This window comes from Blastomyces dermatitidis (assembly GCF_000003525.1).
Source record: "Blastomyces dermatitidis ER-3 genomic scaffold supercont1.9, whole genome shotgun sequence".
Lineage (NCBI taxonomy): Eukaryota > Fungi > Ascomycota > Eurotiomycetes > Onygenales > Ajellomycetaceae > Blastomyces > Blastomyces dermatitidis.
This window is the reverse complement of record NW_025544782.1, coordinates 2,712,666-2,729,417: the sequence shown is the minus strand read 5'-3', so window position 1 is coordinate 2,729,417 and position 16,752 is coordinate 2,712,666. Positions and strand designations below refer to the sequence as shown.

At 33.9% G+C, this 16,752-nt stretch overlaps 1 protein-coding gene across 1 annotated transcript; it reads right to left on the bottom strand.

The window, feature by feature from the left end:
- Positions 1-14,009: 14,009 nt before the first annotated feature.
- On the bottom strand, positions 14,010-14,969 carry BDCG_17631 (uncharacterized protein; the record flags this gene model as incomplete). Its single annotated transcript, XM_045426724.1, has 2 exons — positions 14,010-14,612; positions 14,742-14,969. 2 exons carry the CDS (start codon positions 14,967-14,969, stop codon positions 14,010-14,012), a joined length of 831 nt encoding a protein of 276 aa, XP_045282283.1.
- Between the last annotated feature and the right edge of the window lie 1,783 nt (positions 14,970-16,752).

Sequence of the window (16,752 nt, the reverse complement as noted above, 5' to 3'; positions counted from 1 at the left end):
AAGAAGAAAATTGATTTTTAATCAGAGAGCATAGTCTATACAGTTAAGAAGGCATTTTCTTTGAAGAATTATTTTCATTTCAATCAAGAAATCTATTCCAATTCAGTTCATTTCCAGAGTTAATTGATGGAAATGAAGAAGAGACTCTTTTGTGATTCAAAGGTTGCTTAAGCCAGCGTACGATTACAGGCGTACGCCGGCTTCTTATATTGTAATCTCATACGCTAAATTAATTAGCGTACGCTATGGCCCCTTTACACGTGTATGCTAGTAGTTTGGAAGCAGCCGCGTTATTATCTGACGGTCATATGTTCTTCTGAATCACATCCTTTCTCACCAGATTCAGTCACACTCATGTGATCATGTTGTATGTCCTAGCTTCATGCAGATTAGCTCACCACTAGCATTTCACAATTGTGTGATCTATTCCTGATTCAGCTAGTGTCTCATGTACACTCTTACAAAGAAACTTTTACTATATTACATCACTCATTCACTAACTTTTTCCATTCTTCAATCATCATCTTCATCATTATCATCATTGAATGTCATTATCTCATTCAAGATTTCTACTTCTTCTTCTGTTCAACTCTTTTCATCTGTTCACCTATTACATTGTATGTGTTCCTGGCAATGACCCTTCATTTCCACAGCAAGCATTATTGTAGTGCTCATACTAAGCAGTTCATTAACAGTAAGTGTAATGCATTGTGAAATATGATCAGAACTTGTTTATCTTCTAACAATTATCAGAATGATATATTATCATGAATGATGACACATCTTCTTCATCTTCTCATACACTCTTAACTGTTTCTTCTTCTCAGTGAGTTTCTGATTGTGTTTTCTGGCATGATTTTGCATGAATGCAGATGCTGATATGTTTGTTTTTATTTGTATAGAATCTTCACATGTTGACAGATTCACATTCACTGATGATAGTGAATCTGATGTTACATTCTTGATCAAGAACTTGAAGAATGTAATAATGAAGAAATTGCTCATATCATGTGTGGCTGAGTCTTTCATATTCTCTCTTACTTCTTCTGTCACTTCTTTCTCTGCTGCTCTCTTCTCTGTTCCTTTCTCTGCTACTTCTCAATCTTCTACACTTGCCTCTGTGTCTGGTTCTCCTGCTCCTGCTATCTCTGTTCTCATGATCCCTGGTTTTACTGTCTCTGCTTTCATTACTAGCTCTCCCTGTTTCAAGGAGATGTTGTATAGGCTTAATGAACCATGTCTCTCAGCATGTACACTCCCGCCCTTCTTACTGACTCTCAGAACAATTTATTATACAAAGACTGTGTATAACATGACTATCTGAAGCTCAGTCATGAATACTGATTATTACATTCATTTTAAATATTCATGATAAGACAATTGTCTGTTCATTTCAGAGAATCATCTCTCTCTTCAACAGTGTTGAGATTGTAAGTCTTTTTCTTTTTCATCTTTTCTTTCTAACACTGATTTTTCTGTTCTTAGAGAAAATCATTATGAGTTTTACTGTGCACAAAGTCATAGCATTCACAGACATTAAGGAACTTTTTATGACTGTAAAGTTCAATATTGCAGGGATATCTGCTCTGATGAATTTCTTCAGAATGATTAATCTATATCAGCCTATTCTCTGGCATCTGTCATCTGACTTCATGATGCAGGTGAAAGATATCTGTATTTTCAGGAACAGAAATGTGAATGTCATACTCTTTTACACCTGTGAGTGTGAGGCTTGTACACCTTGTCTGAGATGTCATTGTGGGAATGGGCTGTTCGCACACTGCATTCTGCTTCCTGTATTTCCCTGTGTCCTTCTCTCTCTTCCTGAGAAGCCTCATGTGTGTTGTAATTGCATGTACAATTCTAAGGCCAGCAGATGTTCATTTGATAATTGTTACCTCTGTTTTTGTGATTTTGTACACTAACAATAGTTCTTAGTTACTCCAGTGCCAGAGGCCATTTTAATCGAAGATGATAACACCACTGAGACTACTCTCTCCCACTCTCAAGCTTCTCCCATTGCTTCCTCTCTCTCCCCCTCCCCTGCGGGGAAGGTTGTGTGCACACCAGATCATAAGTGTTCAGCCCTGAGTGGCTCCCACTGTCATTCATCCAGTCCTGCACCTTCTTCTTCTGTTTCTTCCACCTCCATCCCCCCTGCCCTGGCTTCTGGTCCTGCAGATCCTGTGCTCTCCTTCAATTTCTCTACACATACGCGTATGCATTCCTATATTGACATTCCAGTCAATCTTGCAATAAATGACATTAATGTTGTACACAGAGTGGTAGAGGAATCAGAGATGTGTACAGCATTGTTGCAAGAGTAGCTTGTGATTCTTGAATTTCTTGCAGACCTCAAGTTTTGAGATTTTCTTTGTTTTTGATGTTTTTCAGGTGGCGTGGCATTGAAAATAGATTAAATGTGTAATGTATGAAAATAAATGAGATGTGTATGATAACTTTTGTCTTTTGCAGCTGACTCTTACAGTTGATGATCAATTCATTATTTCTTTTCTTACACTTTTTCTCTATCTGCTAGTCACTACTCTTACATGACCTCTATATGATACAGTGTTCAGTGACTAGATTCAGCAGCTTTCAACTTTTTATAATTCTGTCTCACACATTATACTGTCTCTCTTCACTCACTCAGATCACTATAGTAAACAGCTTATCAAAACTAACCTCATCTAATCTCTGAGTGTTCTCAGAGGTTGAGATGACTTAGTCTCACATGTTCATAAATGTTTCAGATAGTTCATTCTCTGTGATCTTCACAATTGAACTGATGTAAACAGTTGAATTCAACTCTGAATTCCTTTTTCTTCTGTAATCTGACTCATGTACAAGTCTGCTGCTTTGAGATCACTCTTTACTGTGTTGCACTCACTGTCTGTGACATATTATCATATAATCAGCTACAGTCTCATCACTTATTGAAGTGTGATATTCACCTGATTTCTTCATTTCTTCTCATTCTTTCCTTATAATCATGAAAAAATCAGAATAAGTGAGATCATCTGATTCATAAGTATCTATGATTTCTCTTACTTCGCGAGGCTTTTCAATTATAAGTCTCTTCTTTTTCAATGCTGATAATAGTGCTGTGAATGATTATAATCTGCTCAGATCTTGCATCTTTACTTTCACAAGTCATGAATCATTGATTAAGTTGCATAAGACTCATCTCTCTGATTCTTTCAATGTGTATGTTCTCAGAGAATGTGATTTAAGTATTTTATATAGCTCAAATCACCTAGATTGAAACTTCTCAAAACTCTCATTGTGTACAAGAACTCACATTCTCATCTTGAGACTCAATTTCTTAACAAGTGAGTCTCATATTCTTTTCAATTGAATTGCTCAGTTCAGGAGTAACTCATTAGCTTTTGCATGTGCATGGCTGATCTCTTTCAATCTTGGTTCTGCATCTGCAACTGTTGCGTCTGCAACTGCTGTGTCTGTAACTGCTGTTTCCTCCCTCACCTTTTCTGAAGCATTCTTCAGAATGCGCGGATGCAATTCATACAACAGGTAGAATGATGAACACTTGATGACTGCATGCTGCTGGATTTGTGTGGCTAATAGCGCCTGCCCGAGATATTCATCTCATAATCTTGTAGGCTTGCCCACTAGATATTTTGTCAGCATGTTGCTCAAGATTTCATTCAAGTGTTTCATCTTCTCATTTGTCCGCGGGTGATATGATGTTGTTCTACAATATCTTGTCTGTAACTGGCTCATAAAATGCCTCACTGCTTCTCCTACAAGATTTACATCATTATCAGTTAGAATCTCGCGTGGCATTCCATAGTTGATATAGATCTCATCATGTAGAAACTTCATCACTACCTTCTCTGTCACCTCTGAAACTGCTTTCACAACTGGCCAGCCAGTAGTGTAGTCAATAGCAGTGATTATTCATCAATTTTCATTTGATGTTTGTGACAATATGTCTATGAGATTCACCCCTCATCATTTAAACAGTTATATTATACACTTTACCTGATGTTATACTTTCTCACATTCTAATCCTTTCTTAGATTCTTTCACAACCTGGCAATTCAGACACTCATGAGTGTATGTCTGAATGTCCTCAGTCATGCTTAGTCAGTACACTCTTGATTTGAGTACACTCATAAGTTCAGAGCTTTCTAAGTGACTGAATTCCTTGTGCATATGAGTTATCAAGTTGTATCAAAATGAAGATTCTAGATAGAGAGCTTTTATATATTCTAGATCACAGTAAAGCATAACATCATTTTTCAATTTTCTCAGCTTGAAGTTCAGAAGCATCTTTTCTACTACTTTCACAAGACACTTGTCATTCAACATCTTGTCATTCTTTAAGCAAGAGATCATGATGTTCACTCATTCTGATTCCTTGCATTCTCTCAGCATGTTTAACATGAACATCTCTTATGCCTGATTTGCAGAACTCTCACTCATGAAATCAGGTCTGCAACTGATTGCATCAGACATCACTGCATCTGATTCTTTTCAGTATTTAATATAAAGATTGTATGCTTAGAACTCTGAGATTTAACATGCTAAGCATTTGAAAGGTTTTATTATTAATTATAGATAGACAAGGCTTTCATAATCTGTGATCATCATTGTCATATGCTTATTATCAATATATCTATCTCATAACATCAGTGTGTGCTTGATCACTAGCAATTTCTTTTCATACACTGAGTAATTAAGCTTAACACTCAATAGTTTTCTACCATTGTACATTATCAGATGCAGCTTGCTGTTCTTACTTATCTGTAGAAGAGTGTCTTCAATAGCTCATTCAGATACATCTGTCTCAATATAGAAAGGTTTATTATGATCTGATTGAATAAGCACTGAGAATGTTATTACACATTCTCTCAGTGTGAGAAAAGCCTCTTCACATGCAATATTTCAGATGATTAAATGAAACTTCTTCTTTCACAGATTTGCATCTGTTTCTCTTAAGAGATCTGAGAGTGATACAGATATTCATGTGAAATCCTTGATGAACCTGCAGTAATATGAGATCAACTCAAGAAACTGTCATACATGATGTACATTTCTCAGCTGTGATTAATTTGTTATGACATTCAATTTCTTCAGAATGAGATGTATACAGTCATCACTCACTACATGTCTCATGAACTTCAACTCTTTCATTTTAAACACACACTTGATTGATTTGATGTAGAGCTTATACTCTGTCAGAGTTGTAAGCACTTCATCAAGATACTTCAGATGTTCATTATATGAGTTTGAAAAGACTAGAATGTCATCAAGATATACAAGACATGAGGTTTTATTCTGTTTATGAAGAATCATATTCATCATCATTTGAAAGATGGCAGGTGCATTTGTCAGACCAAATGACATTACTAGGAATTTGAACTTCTCTCATTGTATATTAAACATGGTTTGTGGGACTGACAGTTCATCTATGCAGATCTGTCAGTATTCTGAGAGAAGATCAATCTTTAATAGATATCAGGCATTTCTGACTATATTCAACTGTTGTTGAATCTGTGACAGTGAATATTCATTCTTGATCATAAGCTTATTAAGTGCTTGATAATTGATACACATCTGCCACTCCTCATCCACCTTTTTCACAAATAGGACTGGAAAGCCTCACGCGCTTGATAAGAGTTGTATGAGATCACATTCTAGAAGGTCTGTGATCTGATGCTTCTGTTCTTCAAGATGTGTTTGTGACAGAGAATACACATTCTGATTGACTGGTTTTATGTCCCCTGTGTCAATCTCATGTATAAATCCTCATTTCAGCAGCAATTCTGATGAAAGATCTGTTCAGAAGATCTTCTCATGCTTCTTCAGAAGCTTCTTCATACACTTATTCTTCTGCATATCTTTTATCTTAGTTTCCTCTGCTTCTGAGTCTCATATAACATACAGAATGCTTTCAGATGAGGTCTTGTGAATCATTCTCTTTGCTTGTTAATGTGTAAGCAGATTTAACTCTTCTATATCAGAGACATGAAATGTTCTTCTCATATCAGATGATAGAATTGTATGAATCATTTTCTTTCTATCAGTTAACTGCATATGATATGTACATCATTGAATCTGTGAATTGAATCTTTGAAATCAATTGAGTTCAAGAATAAGGTCATATTTCATGTTCTGCAGCTCTCATGCTCAAATATAGCAAGATCATTCTTCAAAGTGCAAGGGAACTCTTACTTTTGCAGATGATATCAAATATCAGTTATCAGATAATCTTATGCATTGAGAATTCTTCACTCAGTAAACCTCTTTCAATCTTTGAATTATATGATTATTAATATATTGTGTCAAAGCTTCTGTATCTGTTAACACTTTTGCAGCTATCTCTCAATTCTTACTCAAGTGCTCTCTATACATTAACATTTCAGGCCTCAAGGTATTGAGATGAGTGTTCACTTCATCATTCTCACTCACACTTCATTCAGAAGTCTGCTTCTTCTTTGCATTTACAGAATTCAGAGAATCATCTAACACAGACATCTCTTTCACTTTGAAGACTTTTCATAGAATATCAGCAAGTGTCTCTGAGCTCACTGATTCTGCTAGTTTTTTAACTGTGCATGCTGAATACAATCTTTTGTATCATGATTTTGATGTCTGCAGTTGAAACAAGCTTGATGCTCACAACACCAAGGTTTTCACTTAGAGAATCTCTTTTTCAGAGAATTCAGTGCTTTAATAATGACATTCAGATCTAGATTCATTGCATTTAAGTATGTGACTTATGTTATAGAAGTCTGATTACTTATTCTCTGCTGAGGCATACTTGATTGCAGTATTTTCTGTCACAATTGACTCACTTGTTCTTATATAATGAGGATGTTGTATGCTTCTTTCACTGTGCCTGACTGTGAGATTAAGCATTTTCATTCTGCTCTTAACTTGAGTGTAAGATCATAAATGAAGATCTGTAAACAGAAAGATGTTAAAAGCTCTTCATTCAATATGAGATAGTGTAAGCTGAAGTGTGTGAAGTATAATATAAGATCACTCACTTATTTACACTCAGTGAAGTGTTTATAATGCTTATCTCATGCATTCACTTTCTCAAAGTTGTGCAAGATTCACTTGAAAAACTCATTTCATGTTTATGAGAATGAATATCACTCTGAGTCTGTGAGATTCATCTTTTCATCAGTCATTCATAATGACTTCACTTTTCTGTGTAGGAACATGACAGATCTTAAGACTTGTTGAAATTCTGTTGACTGTCTGTCTGTGAGTTCATGTTTGATCTGATAATATGATTATATCTGACTTAGTCAGCTGATTGCAGCATCATTTTTTCAGTCACTATTGAAGCTTGATGACTTCAGCAGATCTTCTGACTTGATATATTTCATGCTCAGATTCTCATCCTGCACAGTGATCTCTGATAATGTGTACACTTCTGAAGAGGTCATGAATGATTATGATAAGACCTTCAGGTTCAGTGTAGTCACCTGTCTGTGTAAATGTTCAATCTTCTGCTGCAGGCCTAAGATCTGGTTTTCTCTATTCTTATTGATGGTGGTGATTGCGTCAGTGAAGCTCTTCATAGTGAATGCTTGATCTGCAGCAAATGCCAATTGTTGTTTGACCTCTGCCTCAGCCTGCCACTGTGTATGCAAGGCCTCAATCTCATTTAGAATTCTCATACACATACAGAGCTTCAATTCCAGTTCAGTGATCTCAGCTGCTTTTCTTACTGCTTTGAGTAAACTCTCTAGAAGGTTCTGCATACCTTCCAGTTCAGGTAGCAGAGAAGAGTGTTGTTCATATCAGCTAGAAGAGGTATTCATTTCAGTGGTTTCTGATTGATTGTATGATGTCTATTGTTATATCGCTATATCACTGTATTGTTATATCACTATATCATTCTATCACTATATCATTATATGATTTCTGTTATCATTGTATGACTCCGGTGGTGGCCACCCCTCTCTTTTTATCCCTTTGAGTGGAGAGCAGTCTTCTTTGAATCTGGTTCACTGCTCTCATTTCTTTTCTCACACCTCATCTGTTCGCATACATGGTATTCACCTGAGTGTGGAGTTTTCCCTCAACAAGTGAAGCAGCAGCATCAATCAGATGCTCTTTCACTCATCACTCTTCATATGCTATCTTTTGAGGCATTCTAGGACCACACTGACATGATAACTACAAATCACTTCATAGATGGAATTATCACGCCCTGGAGGAGCCTGCACTCCTCACTGGTTTTTAGACATGCTACCAGATGTGATTCAAAGGTTGCTTAAGCCAGTGTATGATTACAGGTGTACACCGGCTTCTTATATTATAATCTCATACACTAAATTAATTAGCGTACGCTATGGCCCCTTTACACGCGTACGCTAGTAGTTCGGAAGCGGCCGCGTTATTATCCGACGGTCGTACGTTCTTCCGAACCACACTTTCTCTGATTATATAATTTGAGCTCATCTTTACAACTCTCAGAGCATAGTTCATACAGGCCTTTTCAAATCTAATAGCAGAAGAAGGAATTGAAGCTTCAATTTCCATTGCTTTAATAGAAGATGATTTGAATGCTCTCAGAATTCTTCTCAAGGCTCTGTTTTGCAGACTTTGAAAGAGTTCAGTGAAATTCTCTTGATTATTTCACCAAACTTGAACTTCATAATCAGCTACTGATGTGATACAGGCTATATATAACTGTCTCATAGCCTGAAAGAATAGATCTCTCTCTGTATTTGATAGTCTGATTATGTTGTTCAATAGTCTTTCTGCCTTGACAGTTCTTTGTTGAATGTGATATTTAAAATTCAACTTGGAGTTTAACCATACTTCTAACCATTTGACATTTACACTGGGTTTAATCTCTCTATTTAAAAGAGTTAGAGATAGTTCTTTCTCATTGAGTCTAGAAAAGAAATGAATTAACTCAGTTTTATTCATATTAAATTGAATTTGATTGATATCTGCTCTAACAAAGATTTCCTTTACAGCTATTATTATTATTATTATTCTTCAATTATAGATGTATGCAGTCAGAGACTATGACATCTACCTGAGAACTTTAGTTCTCAGGGTTTTTTCTATGTCTGTAAAGTTAACTATTATACATTCATCAATTTCAGATATGCAAAATCAGAAAATTCCAGCCCAGAATACAAAAACTGTTTACAAATTGCAGTGTTTTAACATCTTTTGATACTTTGAAATCATTTGACAATATCATGACAAAAGAAAAGAGAAAAAGAACACAGTCTCAAAGATAGACACATTAAATAAATAGATAGAAAGAAATTGAAAGAAAAAGATAAAGAAAAAGATAAAGTAAAGAGAGACTATAACAAAACAAATTATTAAAAGAGAGTGTATAGCTGTTTTAACAGACTATATCTGATTTATTTCCTCCTCTTCATACTCAGATAATTCTGAATTTAGCCATTTTCTTGTAGCTGCTTGAGTTTCTGATAGAAAGTCTATTAAGTATTTAATTCCTGTCTCAGTTGAGAATAAGAATCTCATATTTAATTGATTTAGATCATACTTCTCTTTCAATCTGGCTCTGAGACTATTGTATAATGCACAGTGCATTACAATATACTCAGAATTCTCATTTGTATTGCAGAATGAGCATTCTATTGAGTCAAATCTATCATCAAATCTTTGTATATAAGATTTGAAATAGCCATGTCCTAGTTTCAGCTGTATTATAGATGAGAATATTTTCTTTTTACATTTAATTGAACAAGATTTCCACTTGGGTTTTGTTTCAAATCTTGAATAATGTATACTCTTCTTTTGTTTCTGCCAGCTTTCATTCCACTTGTCTAAACAAGATTCTTTTATTTTTCTCTTTATAAAAGACCAGGACACAATTTTTTGAATAGATCTGCTTAATTCTGCACTCTTTTTTGCAGCTGAATCAGCCAATTCATTACCATGAATATTCATGTGAGCAGGAACCCAGTGTAGATGAATTATCAGCTTTGATATTCTTCTCTTTTGAATTTTCAAAACAGAGTTTAAGATCAGTTCAAGATTCATTTGATCATTATGAATCTGACTATTTCTAAGTCTTTTTAAAGCAGCTTGACTATCAGAGAATATCCATGCCTCTTTCAAACAATTTCCTCTTTTATGAGATTTTATTTCAATGAGTTTGAAAGCTTTCACTATTGCAAATAGTTCAGCATCAAAGACTTCACATTCAGAGCCTAGATTCCAGAAATCTGAGATAAAATTAATATTATCTTCAGTATAAGCAATGCCTGCGCCTAATCTATTCAAGTTCTCATTTTTTGAGCCATCTGAATAAACCAGAATAGAGTCTTTTATATTGATTGTAGAAATTCTCTTCAAATACTGTTCATATTCTTTCTCTTTTGATAGTTCACTTATTTGTAAGTCTATAAGAGATTCAAGCTTTTCTCTTCAGGGAGATAACTTCTCATGATCAACTTTTTCAACATTTAAAGAAGAAAATTGATTTTTAATCAGAGAGCATAGTCTGTACAGTTGAGAAGGCATTTTCTTTGAAGAATTATTTTCATTCCAATCAAGAAATCTATTCCAATCCAGTTCATTTCCAGAGTTAATTGATGGAAATGAAGAAGAGACTCTTTCTCTGATTATATGATTTGAGCTCATCTTTACAACTCTCAGAGCATAGTTCATACAGGCCTTTTCAAATCTAATAGCAGGAGGAGGAATTGAAGCTTCAATTTCCATTGCTTTAATAGGAGATGATTTGAATGCTCCCAGAATTCTTCTCAAGGCTCTGTTTTGCAGACTTTGAAAGAGTTCAGTGAAATTCCCTTGATTATTCCACCAAACTTGAACTTCATAATCAGCTACTGATGTGATACAGGCTATATATAACTGTCTCATAGCCTGAAAGGATAGACCTCTCTCTGTATTTGATAGTCTGATTATGTTGTTCAATAGTCTTTCTGCCTTGACAGTTCTTTGTTGAATGTGATATTTAAAATTCAACTTGGAGTTTAACCATACTTCTAACCATTTGACATTTACACTGGGTTTAATCTCTCTATTTAAAAGAGTTAGAGATAGTTCTTTCTCATTGAGTCTAGGAAAGAAATGAATTAACTCAGTTTTATCCATATCAAATTGAATTTGATTGATATCTGCTCTAACAAAGATTTCCTTTGCAGCTTCTTCAATTACTTTCAAATTCTCTTTGATAGTTTTTGAGCTGTAGACTAGACCAATATCATCCACATAACTCGGAGATCGCACTATTCTCATATTTCTATTTTTGAATAGATATGCAGTGTATATTGCAAATAAAATGGGTGAGATTGGAGATCTCTGTGGTACTCCTATTTTTATCTCAGTCTTGTCTTGTTTCATTCCATCAAAGAAGAGTTGTATAATTCTTTTAGACATAAAACAGTTAACTCATTTTATTAGAGAAAGTGGCAGTTTTAATATCTTCAATGTCTGAATTAACTTTGACTTTGAAACATGATCAAATGCTCTCTTTATATCAATAAAAACTGCAGTTGAGACCAGACCCTCATGCTTTGCTATTTGAATATCATGAACAACTGAGAGAACAGTGTCAATTGCAGAACACTGTTTTCTACCTCTCATTTGTTCACTGAATAAAAGAGAATCATCTATAGAGCTTATAAAAGATAGTCGAGTAGCTATTATCTTTTCTAAAACCTTTCCTAAACAGTTCAATAGAGATATTACTCTATATGACTTAGGAATTGAAGTTTTTCTATTAGGTTTTGCAAGAATCACTCCAGTGGCTTCTCTCCAGCATTCAGAATGATATCCATTTTTCAAGAGATTGAAAAAGAGCTCAAAATATTCATTCTTTAAGTAGGAATATGTATTTTGAATAATCAAGTGATTAATTGAATCAGGACCTGTAGCAGTTTTAACAGAACTTGAGAAGATAGCTGACTCTAATTCATCTTGTGTAAGATCAGGCCATTCCCAGTCATTTTCATCAATGTAATTGAGAAGTAATATATTCTCTTTCTCTGAATCTGAATCTGAGTCTGATGAGTTCTGAAAGAGAATTCTCATGAAAGCTTGACATTTTTCCTCAAAAGAGTTTGCTGTATATGATTCATTCTGAAACTCATATTCTAAGACTGGAAGTTTTGCTACACTTCTTGTTTTAGTATAGTTAAAAGCTTTAAAAATTTCCTTCCCTTGTGCTTCTTCAAGAAATTTATTCCAGCAGTCTGTTTTAGCTCTTTTGATATCTGAAAAATATTCATTTCTGACAGCTTTGAACTCTTCATCAGATATTACATCATTTTTTCAATCTCTTCTAGCAGTAGCTAATTCTTTCCTTTTAGATGAGATATTCTCATTCCACCAAGGTTTTGAATACTCAGAAGATTTTCTTTTTGAAATATTATCTCTAACACTTGTTAGAATAATAGATGTAATAAGCTTCACTCTATTCTCAAGCATTTCATTTGAGATATCTTGACCAGAATTTCAATATAGCTCATTCTGTCTTTCAGATTTTAGCAGTTTTATACTTTCTTCAACTGCTTTTCAATCAGCTTTTTCAAAGTTATACTGATTAGAGAGAAGAGGATTTTCACTCATTTGTTTTTCACTCAGTTCAATATCAAATTGAATAATCTCATGACCTGATTCTGATGTCTCATTTGAATCAATAAACCAGTTTATAAGTCTTCTTTCCATTAGATTTTGTGACATGAAGATTAGATCTATAATAGACTTCTGTTTCATACCTTTTCTAAAGAATGTTTGTTGATCAGACTTATTAACCAAATCTATTGAATGCTCAAAGATTCATTCAATCAGATTATCAGCTCTCACTGCTCTCTTGCATTCTGAATTTCATCAGAGATGATGTGCATTGAAATCTCCTGCAATTATAGAGTTTCTTGATGAAGTTATGTTCAGAAATCCTCTATCAATTGTCCAGATATTGTTATTTTCCTTCAATGACTTTTCATTATAGATATTTATGAGCTGTATAGTATCAAACTCATTTTCTTTATCTATAATATCACCCACTAGAATATCAGGGTCAGACATGATATCAAATCTTAGATTAAATTGATATCTTGATCTCTTTCTTCCATAGATCACTACTCTTGACTTTATCTCAGACTTTTGAGGTAAAAAGCAGTAGTAGCTTGAATGAGAAATAACATATTTTTGCTCAGCATCAAAATTCGGCTTCTGAAGCAGTATAAAATCAACTTTTTATTCAAATGCAATTTGAAGACAAGAATAAATATAATTTGAGTTTCTATCCACATTATTTTGAATAAATGTGATTTTTGAAGAGTTTTTAAACTTTTTTTGTTGTTTTTATTGTATATTCATACTAAAAGAGAGTAGAGTAGAATCTAATCACTATCATCAGATAGTAGATTATAACTGTTCTGAAAAGTAGGAATCTCAACTGCTTGCATTATATCTAGTTTATCATCAGAGTCATTTCTCAATTCTCTAATCTTAACAGGAGTTTGAGGATTCAAGTTCTGTTTACATTTAGCTGGAGAGTTGGAGTTTGAAGACTTAGATAGTTGAGAGTTTCTTCTTTTTAAGCTTGCAGTTGTGAGTTTACTGGCTTGACTCTTCTCTTCAGTTCTAGATTGACTTTGAGCTTCATCTTTTCTCCAGTTCTTTTGAGTTCTAGGAGCAAACATACATTCTTTTGAGCTAGATGCATGTTTTTCTTTGCAATTAGAGCACTTAAGCAGAGTGTGTTGACAAATTTCATCTCTTTTTGAGCATGTTTCACATTTATGCTCACTAGTTTTGTGATCTCTGGCACAGAATGCACATTTTGAGTCTCTAAAACATGAGATTGCAAAGTGTTCATATCTTTGACAGTTTGAACACTGTGTTTGAGCTTTGAGGTTCATCCTTGAGTCTTTGTATTCATGAACTCTCATTTTCAAACCTGCTACTCTTACTTCAGAGATCTTTGACTGTTCAAGTGTTTTTGTATATACTAGAACAGAGGCATTTCTCCTGCTTTGTCTGAACTCAATTGAATTTAGTCATACAGGCTTCTTTCTCAGTTGAATAGAGTTGTATTCTTTCAATTCATTTTTGAGAAGTAGCATTCCTTCTTCACAGTCAAAAATTTCAACTGGAATATCATGAAGAATGAATTTGCCCCACTTTTCATCTCTTTCAGATAGAATTGTTGTGTTTAACAAAGATTCTACTGCTGACTTCCAGAGATTCTCATTCTGAATAAGGAATTCAGCACTGAATTCAGGGATTGTAGTCAGAATGATGGAGTTTTCAAAGAATGATGATTCAATTGAAGCTATAACTGGTTTTTGAACTTCAATATCAGTCATTAACTGAGAAAAGAACTGCTGGTTAATTTCATTTCTAATTCTGAAAATGAGATTTGAGTTTAGCTTGTTTCTTTGCAGAATGTCCTGGTTTGAGACTTTGAGAATAAGTCTTCTATTTCTGGAGATTTGGAAGTTTTTCTCTTTTTGCATTTTCTTTTCCACTTTTCTATGAATAGAGGCATGAGCAGTATTCTTCTCAGTTTTCTCAGAATTTTGAGCAGGTTTTGAGACAGTAGGTTTAGAGACAGCAGGTTTAGAGACAGCAGATTCAGCTGCTTGAGCATATGTTTTCTTCTGATTCAAAGAAGGAGAAGAAGAAGAAGTAGAAAAGAAAGAAGAGCAAACTGAAGAGTCAGTGATTGTATTAGAAATTTTCAAAGTTTTTTGAACTGTGTTTGAAATTCCAAGTTTGAACTTGATCACTTTCTGTAGTTGTCTAGCCTGAGCATGAAGAATTAACAGAACTTCTTCATTCATCTCACTCAGACACTGCTTTCCAAGAATTTTACTTGCTTTTTCAAGTTCCTGTATTTCAAGAACTTGTTGTTTCTCTATCTCTTCTTTCTTTCTTCTCTTCAGAATTTCAATCTCAGGAATAGCATTTGAGAAAGCATCTTTTTCCACATCAACTGAGTGTACTTTTGAACTCATTGTTCTTACTCAATGAAAAGTTGGTCAGACTAATTCAATTGAGATATTTATTAAACTCTTTTAAATTGAAAAGTTGGTCAGACTGTTTCAATTAAGAGGTTTCTAAGTCTGTTTTCAATTGAAAAGTTGGTCAGACTATTTCAAAAGAAGAATCACAGACTTTTGTGTATAAAACACCTGATTTTTTTCACACTAGTTCAGTAACTAGGTTAGATTTTTGAAGAGAATCTAATAAACTAAAATTGATTTTTAAGATAAATCAATAAAATCTTTACAATCTCTTTCTTGGGATACAGTGAGGAAAAGTATGATATCAATTGATAGTAAATCAGATGATATGACAGTTTTTGAGAGAAAAACTGACAAAAAATAAATCAATTTTTTGAAGAGAAATTGATTAAAACTATTTAATTTTATTCTAAATTATCCAATTCTCCTCGCACAACAGGTGTGCAACTCAAATCAGTTAATAAAGAGTGTAAAAAAGAATTAAGTATTAATGAAAGCTCTTCAGCCACTGAAAAAGTAATTCTTACTTAAAAGAATATGAAATTATGACAGAAAACAACTCTGTTTTTAATTCTTTGTAAGAATATTGTGTAAAACCCAGAGAAAAACACCTTACTTTTTTAAGAGAAGTAAAAAACTATTTCTAAAATCTTTTTTTTGCATTAACTGCTGCAGAAGAATGAGATAGAAACTGCTAAGATATGCACTACTGTATACCCTCTACCAAGACTTTCCCTCTTCAGGGTCTTGATATTATAGAGAATATAAGTCTGTTTCTATATGATAATATAAATATTGCCAGCGGGATGTAGAGGAACTGGTTATTTATATCTCAAAATAGAAGACTTTGTCAATGATTATATTAATATAGAGTTAATTCTCAAATTCAATAGAAACCTAGTGTTGCTGTTCTCAATCCCTTGCAGAATCTATTGAATATTGAGGTATTAAAACTAGATTTAATATATCTCACTGTGCAGGGATCAAAGGCTCAGTCAGACCTTGAGGTATACTGATTTTATAGTTGTCGTGTCTGCCGATTATGTATTGAGTACAGTTGCTGAGGTATCTTTTTGTACTTTTCTGTCGGGGATGGGCCAGATTGAGAGGGGTGGTACGAGGGCGAGACTTGGCGTTGATGTTCAGATACACTGAAGACAGACCGCGGAGGTTGCACTTCAGAAGTAGACTGACCGTGTGACCGTGTCTGGGACCAGGACCAAACTTTACAGTTGTCACGTTGCCTAAAAGCATTACTTCTGGTCATGGTTTGTGTTTATCACATTGATTCCAAATCATGTTATTTCAAATATTAAAGATCTCAGATTCACTTTTCAAATAAAAATCTAGTTCTGAATAAAGAATATGTTTGAATTCTTAGTCACATTTTCATTCTGATCTCATTATTGAGAATGGTATTAAATGAGATTATGAAATCACTTCTTACTTACATAATATCATAACATAGTGCTCATTTGTTGAAAATTCAACAGAAAGTGTTATCAAATATTGTTACTTTTCTGAACACAGATCATAATTCATATAATTTTAATTATGAAAAAAATATAAAATACAAAAAAAAAACAAGAAAAAAAAAAAAAAAGAAAAGGAAAAGAAAAAAACAAAAAATAAAAAAAAAAAAATCAAGGTTGCAGAGCCACAGCACTCTTAAAATACTCACTCTTCAGAGTCTTTGCAATGTTCATTATCAACTGTGTATTCCTCACAGTGAGAGTAACACAGTCATGATGAGTCATTGCCTTAACATCATCTA